Source organism: Aptenodytes patagonicus, chromosome 7 (assembly GCF_965638725.1).
Source record: "Aptenodytes patagonicus chromosome 7, bAptPat1.pri.cur, whole genome shotgun sequence".
Taxonomy (NCBI): domain Eukaryota; kingdom Metazoa; phylum Chordata; class Aves; order Sphenisciformes; family Spheniscidae; genus Aptenodytes; species Aptenodytes patagonicus.
In genome coordinates this window covers 42,421,846-42,440,047 of record NC_134955.1, presented here as the reverse complement: position 1 = coordinate 42,440,047, position 18,202 = coordinate 42,421,846, and the positions used below count along the sequence as shown (strand labels likewise).

General features: G+C 37.1%; 1 protein-coding gene across 2 annotated transcripts in view; it reads right to left on the bottom strand.

Moving 5' to 3' along the window:
• The window catches only part of NUBPL (NUBP iron-sulfur cluster assembly factor, mitochondrial), a 157,388-nt gene that overhangs the window by 117,123 nt on the left and 22,063 nt on the right, over nt 1–18,202 (bottom strand). For both annotated transcript variants that reach the window (XM_076345002.1, XM_076345003.1), the window contains exons 5-6: nt 7,764–7,803; nt 7,583–7,673 (exon numbers count right to left, since the gene is read on the bottom strand). In XM_076345002.1, coding sequence (XP_076201117.1) covers nt 7,583–7,673; nt 7,764–7,803 — 131 coding nt within the window. The remainder of the gene's footprint in view (nt 1–7,582; nt 7,674–7,763; nt 7,804–18,202) is intronic.

Genomic DNA, 18,202 nt, shown 5'->3' with positions numbered 1-18,202 from the left:
AATGACTGGAAATGCCACTGAGGAAAGGATGCTCTCAGTCATTATGTTGAAACTTGCTCATTTGATTGCAAGACTTAATTGTATATTCATTTGAGCAAGAGAGATGAACTAGCATGACTGTCCAGCTTGGTGATTAGGGCACTCATATTAGAGAGTGCCCTAATGCCTAAACTGCATTTCAGTTTAGGTTTTGACTGAGTGCTCTAACCAGTGATCTCTGTGAAAGGCAGAACCATTTTCTCCTCTTTGAGCTGTAGGCTTTAATGGAGTTATATACCGATAGTCAAACAGGCGGTGGAATGCGAATTTTAGAACTAATCCCAGATTCACAGAACAACTGAGGTTTGAACGGACCTCAGGAGGTTATCTGTCTGGTCCATCTTGCTGCTCAAAGCAGGACCAACTTTGAGCAGGTTACTCACAGTCTTGCCCAGCTGAGTTCCGAATATCTTCCAAAAAAGAGATTCTAGAATCTCTCTGGGCAACCTGTTTTGATGTGTGATTGCTTTCACTGTAAAAAAAAAACCAAACAAACAACCCGCCCACCCCTCACATTTCTTATTATATAGTGCAACTTGCATTCATTACCTCTTGTGCTATCACTGTGCACATCCAGGAAGTATCTACCTTCATCTTCTCTGTACCTATCCATTAGATAGTTGAAGACACAGTTCATATCTCCCTTTAACCTTCTCAAAACAAACAAAAAAAACCAACCAGTTCTCTCAGTGTCTCTTCACATATTACATGCTTCATCCCCCTTATCACCTTGATGGCTCCTTGCTGGAGAATATATATGCAAGGTAGCATGTACCATCAGAAGTTAAGCAATTGTGCATATTATCTGCAAAAGACATCTAGGTTCTGATAAATATCACTTGTGGTGAAAGCCAGTGATATTCTTAACAGATTTTATATCATTGACACATACACATACTTTGGGAACCTGAAATACAAAATATATTGTGCTCAACAGAAGAAAATGTATAATAAATTTATTTCATAAACGTGAAAAAGTATCAAAGGAAGAAACTTAGATTTACTTGGAAGTTGTAAATACTAGTCTTTGTATTTCTGTGCATCTCTCAAGAAGTGATAACCCACTACAGTGCTGAACGCTGTACAAACACAGAATGAAATTTCCATGGTCCCAAAAATGTAAGGCAAAAGACAGGATGTGGACACAAACAGAAGCCGAAGGACAACTCTTAGTAAACCATAATAATCAATCAGGCAGACGGCTCAGCATGTAGTACCTAACTACCTTACTGACAATGTTCTTGTTGGGTATTGCTTCCAAATCAAATACACGTCATTTCCTTCTAATTTCAAATGTTTTCCCCTGGTTTCTCCATTGTTCTGTTGTAAGAAATTTTATTTATACACACAGGCAAACAAGATGGTACAAAACTGAAAATTTATATGCTGAAGAATTTATAAGATTTAACACAGCGTGTCATAAACACACATGATAAATGAGATCAGACTGATGTCTACAGACATGATATACTGAATATTCTGCTGCGTAGAACATGCACAGTAAAACAGTCAATGGCAGCGTGGTAGCTATTTTACCAGGTATAAATACATTTGCTCTCAATACCTTATCTATTTTCTTGTCTTCCCAAGTGCAGCATTAACGTATACCTAAGATAAACCACATTTAAAGAAAAATTGTCCCTGAATCCACATATGCAACCTCTGAGATTTAAATGGTGAAAAGGAGAATACCAGTAACTACATATACACTTCTCCAACAGTAGCAATTGCACATAATAATTTACTAACTAATGTATGTCAAACAAAAATAGTATTGAACATCTATAATCTCCTCTGTAGAGATGGGCCACTTCAGGCAATGATCAAAAACCCACAACAATATAGCCTCCATAGTCTTTGCTCTCCAAGAATTAAATATTACTACTGTTTCCAAGTTAATCTAATCCCAAATCTTTACACATAAATTTTTACTGTTCCATTCACTCCACTGTTGCTTTTATGGCAGCTTTTTCATGGAGGCTCTTGAAATATTCCAGGACCTCACAACCCACAGTCTGCTCGCTATTTCAAAGACAATTTATCCATCTGTCTGCATCTTCCCTATTCCCAATAACACATGATACTCTACAACTGCTTATGTATGATAACTAAGCATCAGAGAACTATGCTACAAAAAAGGTTTGAATACATATATGTATATACACACATACACAGTCTACTATATAAATACTACCACCACTACCTCTGGCAAGTGCTGGTTTCGAAGCAGTTCTCTTAGTAGAGGACAGCTTCAGAAGGAAAGTAGCACACAAAATCTCCATCTCTAGCCAAACTCTCAAAATTACATACAACTGTAATAACTGCATAAGCTGAGTTAAAGTTTTTTTTAAAGGACAAAAGTGGATCTTCAGACTACAGCCCTATTCAGCTTTGGGTTGAGCTAATAAAATAATTTTGATCATTCTTCTGCTGAATTTATGGTTTTCAACACGAATCTACAGGGCATACAGCACATGCTTCAAAGTGCAAGGCCACATTTCCTTTTGCTCACGTGCAACTGCTCTGCATTGGAAATTCTACATAATTTGCTTCCCTGTATTCTTTCCTTGCCAATTATATCCCTCCCAATGAAACTTTGTTTTATTTTAATTTTCTTTCAATACATACCTTTTATAAAACAGAGGCACTAAAGTGGTGTTAAAAGAAGCAGCAAGAAAGAAGTGGAGGAATTATAATTAGATAATAAGAAGAGTACTTTAGAGACTCATTAGAATTGAGCCACTCCAGGAAAAGTTTCATCGTCTTTCTGGGAAGATGTGTTCATCCTTATCAGGTACATCTAAGGAACCTTTAGAGCTCACAATACACTTAACAGCACTGAGGCTCTACTTCTTAGCCATACTATACCAAGGAGGCTGCCAATGCACAAAATGTTCTTGATACTCTAGAGAAGCATGATAAGGAAGAAATACAAGAGTCTTGCCATGTAAGATCTGACTAGCCTGCAAAAACATAGGTTAAAATGTCATGTCAGGGTAAGAAATCCTGTTAAGGATGTTAATCAACCGGAGATCCCTGCCTTGAGAGCAGATTTCTGGGCTAGTTCCAAGGGGAATGTTTGCACTTAACAGAATTGCTAACATCTATAATCCATGTTGTGTAAGTAATGCTTGCTTCTAATACTGACAGAACTTTATCTATTGATATGACAAAGATACAAGGAGAACACTACATGCTGAAATACGCACTTGTATTTTACCTGTAGACCCATTTTTTTATTTTATTTTTTTCAATAGAAAAGCTGACTTGTCCACTGCATAGTCAATTTTTTTCCTTCTCTGCTGGTATTTCAACTTGATAACACACGTAGACTAAGACAGAGTTCAAGATCAGAGAAACCAACACTTACTATCCTTCATATTAAAAGTTTTACTGATTACTGCCTAAACAAGAAACCCCCTCCATTTGTATTGCTGCTATGACTATAGCTGCTATTAAATTGGCAGCCAACACAGTGCCACTTCCTCTGCCCCAACCTTTTGGCAGAACAATTGCCACGATATACTCCAGGACGTACAGCAGCTAGTCATGCTGCCCCTGGATCAGTTCAGGACTGAGCCTGCACCCTTCTAACCGCTCCTTTGCCACTGAACTGTCAAGATATCCTCAGACAGAAACGAGAATGGTGCTAGAAAACTTACCATACAGACTGTATGGGACAGTGGTCACGACCATTTAAAATCCCTGTTGCAAAAGCAGTTTAAACCAGCGAACAAGTTTTGCTTGCCTTTTTTTTTTTAATAATCTTTATATTTCTGAGGTTCTTAGCTGTCTACTTGATACTTATTTCAACAGAGCTTTTCAGACACATTATTGTTGAAGTACAGGCTTTAGGTAACTCTCAAAAAAAAATTTCTACCTTTACTGTACTTACCTTAAAGATTAATCAGAAGTCACTCCCACAACAAATACACAAAGATGATGCATTTTGAGGTAGCTTGTTTAATCTGAACCAAGTACCGTTGCACTGAGTCAAGACACACAGAGTAAAGGGACAAGTGCTGAATGGGACTATACTAAAAAGTAGGCAGCTTCTGAAGTGTATGTTAAGTGAAAACTGAATAGAAAAAGCCTAGTGCTACAGATGACACTGGAGAACTATCAAAACTTCCTTACCTGGTCTTTAACGATATCCTCAGAAAAAAGAACTGTCTTTTAAAAAACTCAAACAAAAAAAATGCTCTCTTCTATCTCACCTACAGGCAAGCAAGATTCAAAGGAAGTGTTAACAGAGGTGAAATAATTTTTACATGAAGATAACTATGGCAGGGAAATAGGAACAGTTAAAACCCAGATAAGAGAAAGATCACCCTGCAGTATGAACGGGCCTACAGTACATCTAATTATGTGAACGAACAAGTCACTTCTCAGCCACAACGAAACTTTGGATAATTTCAAGGCATGTAAACTAGAGATATATTTAGCTGAAAGAGTTATGAATACGTTTATATAGAATCAAATGTTCCATTACTGTTTGTAATTCACTTTCACTACAGGTGAAAAAATCATTTCCTTATGTATTTCTTGTTCTTCCAATAACTTATCTTCATCCCTTTCCTTCTTTTCTATTGAGCAATACTTTTAATAAAAGTAGGACACATTATAGAATCAATATGCTATATATTTTCATTTATATACTGATCTGATACACATTCCTCAATAGATATGTAATGTATGTAATATCGTATACTAAACTGTTAACTCTATTTTGTGTTCTAAGGCACACTTCCTTCAAACTCTGTTTAAGGAAAATGATATGATGCGTCCCCGAAAACCGTCCTTGTTCCTGAGATATGGATTACCAGAGAAACACCAAGCACTGATTTTGGTCTTGAGTATTACTGCCTGTTATCTACCAGTCCAACACCATACAACACACAAGAACAAAGGTAGCTTCTCAGACTAGACTCGTGGCAAAAGGAGAGCCTGGATTTAAAAGGTGGTGTTTTATCTGAAAAACAATGTCCATCCTGGCCATACGCAAGTAGAAGTGAAAAGAGACAAAAATGAGGTTGGACTCTGGACTGTGCTGAAAAGCCATTCATCCACCAAAGAAGTAAAACCAGAGAAGGACAAATATACACATATTACAAAGAGTGAAGCTACATGCAGTAAGTATATAAATATATATATTACGTGCTTTCTTAACAAATGTATTTTCCAAAGTAAGAATTCCAGAAATTTAAATAAGTTGCAAGTGTAAGAGAAGCATTTAAATACTCATTACAGGCACAGACCACCAATTATGAGTTAAGAAGTTAATGAGTTAACAAGTCCCCATTAATGAATTTGGAAACTAGGCCCTTCGATGCTTTATTGGAGTATCTGAAGCATGATAAACTCTGGAAAACAGATTTGTTCATATGGAAAAAACCAAACAAGCATCCAAAGTTATTTACAGAGTGAACGCATAGTTGATGCTCTTAAAACAAACAAAAAACCCTCCACCATCTAACAATAAACACCATTATAAAATACCACCAGTGTTTTTAATGCAGAAGTCTGGGAACCTCTGTGTTTTCTATCTGGCTGACTTAATTATTTTAAGAACTTAATATTTTATCAGCTTGTCTGAATGCACACAAGCTCCTTACACTTACATTATACTATAAATCTAGATTAGGGTACTACTTTAAATGGTTTATATGTAGCTATAGAAGTAAAGCAGCTATTTCTTAAGAACATGGTTTTAGAAAGTTAAATACAAGCAGAAGTATTTTACTCTTGCAAGCAACTTTATCCTGTCAAACAAAAGGTAATAGCTAAGACCAACCAGAACAGATAAAGAGAAAACAAAGAAAAATTTCAAAGCCCCCAACAGATCACACAGCTATTTCTAATGTAAAATGAAATTATAGTATCTTTAAAAACATCATCGCATGCTGTGTTCCTCTCTTGTTCAGACGTCCAAGGCTATAACACTATTGGTTCTACAGTTAACCCCTTCTTGAGACTGACTAGTAACTATGTCAGAAGGGAGAATACAGTTTTTAAAACCAAAATAGCATATGTTAGTCTGGAAAATCTATTTGTTATTTTCTAAAAGCCACCTGTACATCAGATAGAACCTGCTGGTTCTCCCTGTGATCTGTAAGCTTCTTTCTTCGAAAGAGGAGATGCAAACAACTTTCTCCAGCACAGATTTAAGACTACCATGGTCACCACGCAGAAGCAAAATGCTTGTGGGGAAAAGAAATTTAGCTGTAAAGCCTTCCTCTTTCAGAATTCAGGTTCCACTGTCAGGGAAATCACTGATGCCCCGAACATTAATGGACTCTGTCTCCTTCCTACAGCATGGTCGGCCAGCATGTAACTGCTTCGTCGGTTGCTAGGGAGCAACGAGCTCATTACACGGCATCATCCGCACCCTCCAGAAGGATGCTGGCACATGCTTCCCATCTGGGGATACTACTGATTGAAGTAACAGCACTGGAGTGCCTGCCACTTCAGTCTCCCAGGGTGAAGTACACCAATACAGCAGGTGCTAACTTTAGCTCTACCTCCGACGTTTTAGGCTGTAGTCTTTGTGAGCCTGGCCAATGCAATGCAACACACAAAGAGGTCAGAACAGCCTTCCACAGCTATCGGCCTGGATAGCCCTTATTTTTAAAGGCCAAATCTAGACAAAGATGTTCTTCCTGAAATTTTGGCAGACACATGGCTTTTCTGACTAGGGCAATAATTGCCACTATTCTAAAGTCTGTGTCAGAGGAGAAAACAGTAAAAATGGAAAAAGGCTGAAAAAAAATTAAAATCTTCTTTTCAGTCATTAAGGGAGCACAAGATTTGGAGGCATTTACAGAATACATACAGAAACCTAGTGATCTCCAAGCTGTATACATTAAATCCCTGGAATGGATGTCAGCCGTGAACAATCTGGGTCACTTCAAAGTCTAAACGTGCAACCTTAATGCATTTTTTCAGCTGTTTGTCTCATTAGAACTTCACAGATCTATTCACAATAAGAGGGGGGAAAAAAAAAAAATCTGTCAAGAAATAAAAAAGCCACCCCGCTTCCGTGTGCCAGGAAATTTATTAACTATCAACCTATCTGCATTACACAGAGATGGTATCTAATGGTTTTCATGTACCTGTCATATGTCAAACGCCATCCAAGAATTCTTAGTGCTGGTGATTAACAAGCACATAAGGGAATACAGCTGTAGATATGCATAGATACCTATACATTCAAATCCTTAGGCAACCTCAAAATGCCTTTTTTTTTTTTTTTAACAATTGCATAAAGAAACATAAAAAGGAATGAGAAGGAAGGCAAATTGGGGTGATTCACTCATCAAATGCATGGAACAACAGGTCTATTTGAAGGGGATAAATACAAAAAGTGTCAACTTTCCCTCTTACCTGAAGTTAAAACTAAATTCTTAAGAATTTAAGACCACCAAAATACAAAAATGCTCACCACCAATACATGAAACAATATCATGGACACTCATGTATCAGTTAAATGCATTTTAAAATAACCGATTAGTTTGAAACACAAATATGTACCCTCAGTCCTTACCTGTCTCAACAGCTTCTCAACAGCTGACATTACCATGAGCCCTCTCCACACAACTGGGGCAGTCTCTTCTATCAAGAAACCCATAGACATGCTGAAACAACAAAGCAAAAAGTTAAGCTTTCCAGCACAATACCAAGTACATCTGTAAAGAAGTTTGAGTTAAATTAAAACATATGCTTACCATGCGATTCCATAGTTCTTAAGGGGCCTCATTAGATTTTCTAAAACAGAAGCAAACAAGGGGGGTTTTTTTGAGGGGGGGGAGTTGGTTTTGGGTTTTGTTTTTAGTTTTTTTAAGGGAAAAAAGCTTACACAATTTTTTTTCCTTTTAAGAGCAGTTTTCCCTCTCTGTTAAAAGCATTTATCTATTCCCTCCCCGTCCTTCCATATATGTATACATTTATCTATTCTACTCAAGAACCTGGCCCCACTTTTTCTTAGGTTGATACATTTTACTGATACCATTCATCTTTTCCCAGAATAACAATGCATTTGCCCATAATATAATGTTACTTCGTGCTGCTGAAACCGACTTCATCTATTTGTATGAAATCTCCACGCTCCGAGGCATAAATCCCCTATTAGGCAGCCTTCTACTTCTGCAATACTTCGCTAAATGCCGAGTCATTTATATCAGAATAAAATCAAAAGTCCTACAGCATGATGGGATTTTAATTTTTTTTTTTTAAACTATGCTATTCACTAATCTCATGAATCAGAGGATCGTTCCTATTAACACACCAGTGTTTTGGGGAATTCTTCTTGTATTAAGTGTGCTTTGGAACCCCAGAGGAGAGGTACCAAATAAAGCCACCCCTAAACTACATGCTGTCAACAGCTCCAGGTAAGAAGTCCTGGATTTCTTCAGACTGGCAGAAGCCTGTAGGACTTCTAAAATTTCTGTAGGAACAAAAGACGCATATTTGAACATTGCAGAGGTAATGTCCTTGTCATGCTCCACATTGCTATGCTTTCCAGTGTCAAGAAAAAAAAAAAGGGGGGGGGGAATATTGTAATTGTTCTGCTGGCAAAGGGGCAAGCAGAAAGTAAACACAAAAGAGTGCATTCAAAACAGAACCTCACAAAAGTCAAAAACTCCTCTTTATAGTCTCTGCCATCTAAATCTACAGCTTATCTCAAAATGGTGCGCGTGCACACACACACAAAAGAACAAAAGGAATTTTATTTGGTCTAGCTGGTTTATTTTAAGAGCATGCACAGGCAGGAACCAGCAGAAAACAGAAAGAATACTTTAAGCAATAAAAAAATATAATACAATACATATTTTGACAGAAACCTTTGATGCACCCAAAGTAAAATATATATAGATAGTAAAATAAAAACAATGTGAATATAATGCAATGCTTTCAAAGCTGAACTCCAAATTCAGACAAAATAACACCCAAAAGCACGCAAATTAAACAGCTAAACTCTACAGATTAAAGCTTTCAAGCAATCAAGTAAGTGGGCATACAAGCCATATAATTTTGTAGAAAATAAATTGGATGTTTTGGTTTACAAATCAAAAAGAACAAAATAGGAAGCTAAACAAATCACTTGCATAACTATTGCATTCAGGAATGAGTATGGAACTACTATTGGAAAAGAGATGGGGTTGGACTGATGCACTGCACCAGTGTAATAAAACTCTTCTCTACTTGCACAGCTCTCTTCAGTGGTTAGTCAGGGATTATTCTGGTGGCATTATACTGTCTAACCACATTTCTAGGAATCATAGTCTTACTTCTCCCCCCTGCAGTAAGATAGTTTTGTTATGAAGAGGTTGATGACGTTTGAACTTCAGCCTAGAGCCAACTCCAGGCACTGCTTTGGTGTCCTTGTAAACAACGTATGTACTGCCACAAGTTATAATACTGTTAGAAGTCTTGAGAAATATGACTACATATTTACCTATGAGAAGGTTTTAAAGAAAGAAACAGGAAAAAAAGTATCTGCAACAGCATATATCACTGCAGATTTAAGGTCTGCTTCATTTTTACCATGGAACAGGAACAATTTTAAGAAAAAACAAAAGAAAACAAAATGGGGAGGCCAATCCTTGACTGCTCGGCACATGAGGACCAGGAACTGGAGGGTAAGGAGAATGGGAAAGATGCATTTATTCTGAGAAAGTTGACGGAAGTACTATGCCACTTCTTAGTTCAATCCAAGTGCTCTACAGTACGTCAGTCAAATATCCAGAGGCTAACTTCTCAACATCCACTACCTGCATGGACAGTTTCTTCTGTATAGAGCCCAGATAGACATACTAATCTCACAGAACAGACACACCTTCAGAGACCTCCCTCTCCTTCACCTCAATGGGTAAAATAGGAGAGTTGCTGTAAGTACACAAACACTGACCTACAGAGTAGCCAAAGGGGCCTCTCTATTGTTAAAACATGTGCACTGTTTATTTCTCAACGGTAGAGTTTCATTTTATGAAAACTGGATCTTATTTTCTTTGGTTAACAACAAGGACTATAAACTGCTCCGACCACCAAGATTTAATCAAATTTATACAATGCACAAGAACAAATCACAACCTGCTGTATATTCTGGCTATTATGTTCTGCATACTCTCAAAGTAATACAAAATACTGCAGAGCACCCAAATGTTTGCCTACTGCTAAAAAGCATTCTTAAGACTATCTCAAATCTGAAGTGCTTCAGCGGGCTCTGGTAATCACCCTTGTCTCATCAAAAGCAACAGCGATTCCTCCTCCTTCGCCCTGCGTCTCATGAAGATTTTCTAAAACATAACATGTAAAGAAGATTTAGCTTAATGAGATCTCAGTAACACCTCTAATTTCCATTGCTTTCAGAGTAGAGTTAACACTTCCTTCTCTGTTATCAGATGCCTACTATACAGCTCCAAAAATCCAACACAACAGATTTCTTAAAATCGCAACACACAGCAATATATGCCACCTATGGTAAGAGATCAATAAAATATCCTTGTTTACAACTCTTCAGTAAGCTTGATGGCCCTAATTAAAAGGGTGCTGTGTTTTCTCTGAACATACAAAATCAGATCAATAAGATCAACAGAGCACCAAATGTCAGTAAAATGCCTTTTCCAGTAGGATACAAGTAGGGCACTGGAAAAGGCAGACACATGCAAATTCATGACAGCATTACAGCAGATTGCTGACTAAGAGTTTTAGGACTGGTCTGAAGGCTGGACTGTTACGTGGGGAAGAATGATGTCATTAAGATGGATCTTCTGCATTTTGTCATTTTGGGTTTTTTTAAACTTTTTTCCCCCAGAAGAATCAAGCCTTGCAGACTATCCTGACAAGCTAACTGAGTTACTCCATTCTTTTTCTCTAGAAAGCCCGGCATAGCTGTTCAATGGCAGCCATAGGTTAATGCAGCACAGAAAGTACGTACAGAGCCATATATATGGTTTTGGCTGGGACAGAGTTAAATTTCTTCAGAGTAGCTTGCATGGTGCTATGTTTTAGATTTGTGCTGAAAACAGTGATGATAACACAGTGATGTTTTAGTTATTGCTGAGCAGTGCTTACACAGAGTCAAGGCCTTTTCTGCTTCTCACACCACCCCACCAGCGAGTAGGCTGGGGGTGCACAAAAAGCTGGGAGGGGACACAGCTGGGACAGCTGACCCCAAATGACCAAAGGGGTATTCCACACTATATGATGTCATGCTCAGCAATAAAACCTGGGGAAAGAAGGAAGGGGGAACGTTCAGAGTGATGGCATTTGTCTTCCCAAGTAACCGTTACGCATGAGAGAGTCCCGCTTTCCGGGAGATGGCTGAACACCTGCCTGCCAGTGGGAAGTGGTGAATGAATTCCTTGTTTTGCTTTACTTATTAAACTGTCTTTATCTCAATCCACGAGTTTTCTCACTTTTACTCTTCCGATTCTCTCCCCCATCCTGCTGGGGGGGAGTGAGCGAGCAGTTGTGTAGTGCTTAGTTGCCAGCTGGGGTTAAACCACAAGGAGACATTTCAATTCTTGGCTTAGTTTTCAGAAGAGATCTGCTGACAGATACATTAGAGCAAGCAAAGGCTTACATTCAGTCTTATCTCATCAGGTAAGTAAAGATCATTATTCCAGAAGATTGTGATGTTATACTACACGTCCTTAGGAGGCATCATGCTGTTTAAGAAAAGCAAAAGGTAGCTTATAATTATTAAATGTGAGTATAGTGGATCATGCAACACCCTAGCAAATCTATTTTGAGCTCACTGACTGAGCAAGCACTAACGCAGAGGAGCCGCTCAGAGTTTTCAAGTGTCTGAAATAAGGGGTAGGTTGGGGTTTTTTACCATTTCAAAGGCAAAAAAAAAAATATCCAAACATGAGATGAGAACAGTAGAAGCTCAGATTTTCCTCCCTGTTAAAAGATTTCCTATTGTACTCATCTATTTTTGGAACTTACCACTATAATGGAAGATCAGAGACTTCCTAGAATGATAACTAATTATTTTACTTAATGTTTGTCTTCAAAAAAATCTTAATAGTTGAATTCACCTGTCCGTCCTAACTGGATTTTGGTCATCAAGCAGGAAAGTGTCGCTTTTAAGTTGTTCTAAGATGGGACATAAATAGCTAAATCTATCAAAAAGTAGAACAATTGTACAATTTTCCAGTTAAAAACATCCTACTGACCTTTGCATGCAGATTTCCAAATGTTTCCAAAGACATTACCGATGCAGAAGTGTTTGCCAGCACAGACACCACTGCAAGCTCCGGGCTATGCTCTGAATGCATCTGTTTCCCAATTCTTAATTTTTATACAAGCCCTGTTTCCGTAACACCCATGCACCCAAAATGAACCTTTTAACCTAACAACATGCTTCTGAGGTGGGGAATTATTATCTCATATTACAGATGAGGGAATCAAGACCTGGACTGTGAAACTTGCTCTAGGTTATTCAAGAATCCTGTGGATTTGGAGACCTATGCTGTGCTCCCCCAAGGTCTGATGCTCTAACAGAGCCATGGCTCCACTTACAGCATCTCCAATGTTGGAAAGCATGTAATGCGCAACTGATAAACGTCTAGGAGATTTAAACAGCTTAGGTGCATTGCTGAAGTTACATAATTTTCCCTTGAAATTCCCAAATATATCTGAAAGAATTAAAATTTTAAAAAGCAAACTGAGGCACAGTGTACAACAGAAAAAGCTGTAGGAAATTACACTACATATTGTCTATAATACCTAAGTCTCTGAATAACATTTTAGTATCTCATGTTTAAGCATTAAAGCAACGGCTTTAAAAGTGTATTTCTGACTAGCTCGTAAGTTTAAATATTCCTTCATCTTTCATAGTATGTTATTTAAATAAAACCCAGACTTTAACTCCTCTGCATACATTTATCAAAATTTCAGCAAGTTGATACTTCTTCATAGTTTATACAAAAGCTAAAGGTTCTGCCGCTGTTTGCACAGCTCATCATTAGCTGAGGTTTTCATGACAAATTGTTATTTTCCACCTCCTCACATCTCAGTGACATCTCACTGCCTAAGACACAGAAGGAGTACAGCACAACAAAACACACAGCCACCATTCTAGTCAGAGAGAGACACTGCAGAATAGCCTGTGGATTCCAGTGCATTAAACAAGATTATCTAAGACAAACTCAATTAATGTGCCATACATACAGACAAGCTGAAACAGATTTTCAGCGTGGTCACTTGTAAAATCTCAAAAATTTTTGCATCATCTGTTTTTTTGATTGTGTACAATTTCATGCTGCAGTGACTACAGAATATCACAATCTAAGTTAGGACTCCAGCTTACACAGCACTTTCTGTTAATCACAGTAAACAGTAATCCTCATATGGCTGTCACTATGTAAAAGTATAAGGATAACTTATACAAATAAGTATAACTTATTTGCTGTTTATTTTGAAAGTCACCTCCCACGATCAATGTTCTGTAACGGGAGGATCCAGGTTCCAGTCAAGGACACAAAGGCTTCAGACTATATATGGTTTCCAACAACAGAAGGGAGGAAGAAAAGGGGGAAGCGGAGAAGGGGTCATAGGACAGGAAGAGTAACAAAAAGGTTGGGCTTTACTGGTATAAATATAGATGTCTCCTGCCACTCTGGATGTCTTAGGGAGCTGAGATTTGTACAGGGCTAGCAGATTTGACAGAGGGCATACAGGAGAGCCATATGTTCCGAAGGGGCAGCTAGATGCCACACACCATACTCCAGCGTGTTTAAAGCAGTACTAGTTTCCTAAGCAAAAGCAAGTGAATTCCACCCATAGTGCAGTAAAGGGAAAAGAAATGCGGCGGAGGGGAGGGCTACAAATAGCAACAGAGCCCCAGGGTATCCTGCAATAAAACACAGAGACACCAACTTATGCCAGAGGGGAGAGGATGCTGTCACCAGAAGAAGGTTAGTCAGAGTCACAAATTTTAAATCATTGTTTTAACTGTAATCATTGTTTTAACTGCTTATGCCAGAAGCCCAGAATATTCTATGGCAAGTGACAGACTAATTGAGACTTCAAGCTTGATTTCACACTGTGTTACAAGTTTATTTGCAGGATTGCCCCAGAAATACTGCAATTTGTATTTTAAGCTTGAAGAGCTCCACACAAGAAAGGCTGTGATTTCCCATTACACCCTGCACTAACAATGTTACCTAACCATGAAGACATCACAAATACTTAAACCAAAGCAAACTAGCAATGAGACTCAAAGAGCATTATTCAATGCTCACAGTTCAACTTTAAGAAACAAATGCATAAAGAAACACAACTTTTTCCAACAGATTTGCTTCTCATATTTAGTCAGTCTACCAACCCCACTACCTGAGCAGGTTTTCCACTTTTTTTCCTCCTGATAGACTGCCGAGGAAACAAAGCTCTGTAAAAGCTTTTTCATTAATAGAACTGTTTCACAGATATGACTTCATCAGTCCCACCTAAAAGCAAAAGAACTAATTGCTTGCTGGAAGACTACACTTCAAAAGCAAGCCTGGCACAAGTAAACAGCACAGTGATTTAGTCATATCTTTGTTACATTTTAAAGCATTGCTGACTTTTTAGGTTTAGAATAGTAACACAGGACTAGTTTTAAGTATCTTGCCGTTACCTTCCATCTCAAATGTCTTCCTTACAATTGCTAAAATAACCCACATTTTGAAAAGCCCTCAGATCCCCATGGAGCCAAAAAAGTTTATTTATAGTGGATCAAAAGCTTTATTAGCCTAATTTGGGCGGGTTCTTTTAGTTCATTATACCCACGAGGAACGAAGCAGAGTAATACAACGTTCAGTTCAAGGCTTCTGTCCTGACACACAAAACCTCTGGGAAGGCTCATGTTATCTGAAGCATTGACTTGCTTCTGTGAGAGGGGGACTGCCCGGCCACATAACAGTGTGACAGGCAACAGTCAAGCAGAACAGGGAGAAGCAGGAACCCAAGGGGCAGACATTCCCTGCGCGTTACCTTCAATTCAAGATCTAACTTCAAAAAACATTCCAGTTAACTAGGGACTCAATACATTTGAGTCTACTCAGCCTTTTTAGGTTCAATATTGTAATCAAGACCCAAAAAAAGAAACACAGATTAAAAGACATGGAAACAAAAACTGCTCAAAGGATTATGTGCAATTTAAAAAAAAAAAGAAAAAAGAAAAAAGGCACCTGGACACTGATGACAGATGAAAACTACAGTAAACTTGTTGATTCTCCACTTTAAAAAAAAAAGTGTTTCTGTGTATATTAAATATTCCCTTTTGCATTTCATATGAATCCCCTCATACATCCTCCTGTGATTTTATACTAATTTCACCACTTGTAAAGTGAAGTTCGATGTACTTTACAAGATTATGACCATCAACTAAAGCAAAGGAAAAAAATGCTAGCTATTAAACTCTTAACTGTCACTTTTAGCCTCTGGTCACTATATGGAAAGGATTAAAATACATTTTTTCTATTTTTGATGTATTCCACTTCATTTCTTTATTCTGAAAAGCCACTCCATCGTACTGTAGAGAAGGGGAAGGAAAGAGGGAAAAATACAGCAAGAAACCCACAGAGAAAAAAAACATGAAAGTGAAATTGCAAGGTAAAAATATTAAGAAACTTCAGAACTAGTTACAGTTCTTTAATTTTACTTCTAGCAGAGAAGAGGGATGGAAACATTTATTCCCCTGAAATAAGCAAAAATGTAAATGTGTTCAGTGTACAAACAAAAAAATGAATCATCTCTTTTGTTTATGTATGTACAATGAAATGTGTATCTATCATGCTACTATAATAAAACCATTTTGCAATTTAATTCCAATTTGTATAGAAGCTGAACCAGACAAACCATTTGTATCTCTAAGAGTAAACTTTATGATGTAATGAATATTTGCTAGCCATAATCCATATGAAGACATTTATAATTACTGCACTGCAGGATTAACAACATGAAGAGTAATACAATTCTGCTTTCAAGTACTTGAAATGTATTTTTTCAGGTTACAGTGTTTCAGTAATTTATATTGCAATAGCATTTAGTAAAATTTGATTGCCATTTACCCAAAAAAGACTGCTCTCCGTCAGAGACTTTAATTACTACACTGTATTTCTCATCTTATACTTTTTTGCCTTACATTTTTTGTAATTGTAAATATGAATTTACGTATAATGAAGAATAACATTTTAAAAAACCTCTAGACAGTTAATTTAGGTTTTTGGGGGGTTAGGGTGTTTTGGTTGTTGGGGTTTTTTTGTTGGGTTTTTTTGGGGGGGGGTGTTTTTTGGTGGTTTTTTTGTTTGTTTGGGGTTTTTGGGGTTTTTTGTTGTTTTTTGTGGGGTTTTTTTGTTTGTTTTTGGTGTTGGTGGTTTTGGGTTTTTTTGTTTTTTGTTTTTTGTTTTTTGTTTTTTGTTTTTTTTTTTTTTTTACACAGCAGCTAACAACTTCATGCCTATAAATAATTCTTTGCAGAGTTGGGTATCCTCCACCTCCTTTCCCTTGCAAGTGAAGGTAATCAATTTTTTCCACAAATGAACTCAACAATAGCTGAATTAATCCAGTTTGAGGTTAATTGTTACAGGCTTGAGGGCAATAGTCAAGGTCCAGAATAAAATATTTAACACTTGAGTATTCTTCTCATTTTCAACTACCACATCACATATGAAAGAGCCTCCAAAATATAAACCACAACTAATTACAACATTCTGAATTATTATTTTGTCACATGTAAGACCCATGGGACTACTCTACTTCAGCCATCCAGTTAAACTGGGATAAGACATCACCAGAAGTAAAACACAGGGTTTCAGTTCAGACTTCTTTCAAAATAGACTCAGTAAAGCATACCATTGGACTATACACAATCTAAAAATCACTTGTTCACAAATCAAGAGGTAACAGCAGTAGCAAATATGTCTTTTTTTGAAAGAATCAAATTTAGTTTTTATTTAATCAATCATGATGCAGTTCCCCTGGTAAAGCATGATAAAGATAACTTTGTTTCAGAATACAAGCTGTATATTTAAAATTAAACCCTTATGTCAGATCGAGAAACTTCTTCATGTTTACCTTAGTAACTACCCTACCTATGTAACATTTTTCCTATTTAACTAGTCCACTCCAAATTTTCTATTTATAACCCTCAAATGGATGCACCACAATCCCTTGATACAGCTATTTCCAGCAGACATCTTTAAACAGTCACAACAGATTCTATTTTAAATTATCATTTTCTGCTATGAGATTCTGCTATCACAGTCTAAAGAGTAGCAGACATGTAAATGTGTCCCAGTGAAAAAATGCAAGTGTCCATTTCTGACTTTAGAATTTTATCAGTAATTTCATTTCTATAGCTCCTGCAATATTATTAGACTCAATGGGGCCAGACACAACTACTGCTAGCTTACTCTCAGAAATTACTTTTTATTCCAAATTTTAAAAACAGATGCTCACTACTGATCTTTTGAATGTACTATTTTATTAAGACATGAAAAAGACACTGAGGATATCATAAAACGGCAACAAAGCTCTGAAATATTAAGAGAGTACTCAACTGTCATAAAGCAAAAAAGCCCACCAAAACCTTCAGAATCATTTAAATTAAGAGAAGAAATGCTATATTTATCTGGCAAAATGGCAATATCTTTTTGGCAATATAATAGCTTTTATTCTCTGCCAACTAGTTTAAATGGTAGATTTAAAAAAAAAAAGGGGGGGGGGGGGAATGTAATTATGCCATTCACTAAGCCAGAAAACGGCTTTTAAATAAATTATTTGGGGAAAGAACAGAAGTAATGCTTTTGTTACTTATGCTATAAGCATTGCACTGTGCATATATTGTAGCTGATGTTAATATTTATTCCATAGTTAGATAATCCTCCATTAGCTAATTAAATTCAGTTGTGAACTTATTAACCAATATTTCCCTGACCATTTAGTTAAAGTATTTTGAATGTCACCCTATTAAATGTTAGCAGACTTTCCAATGTACTACAGATTGCAAAATTAAATTAATGGAGTATCTTCCATTTATACAGACTCTCTCCTCACTAAGAACTCCTAATTCATTTTGAAAACTTAAATTATAGCCTAACTATAATAATTTCTATTCAGAAGTAATAATTGTTGCATAGATTTATTCTGTATGGTACCAGGCATCCCTAAT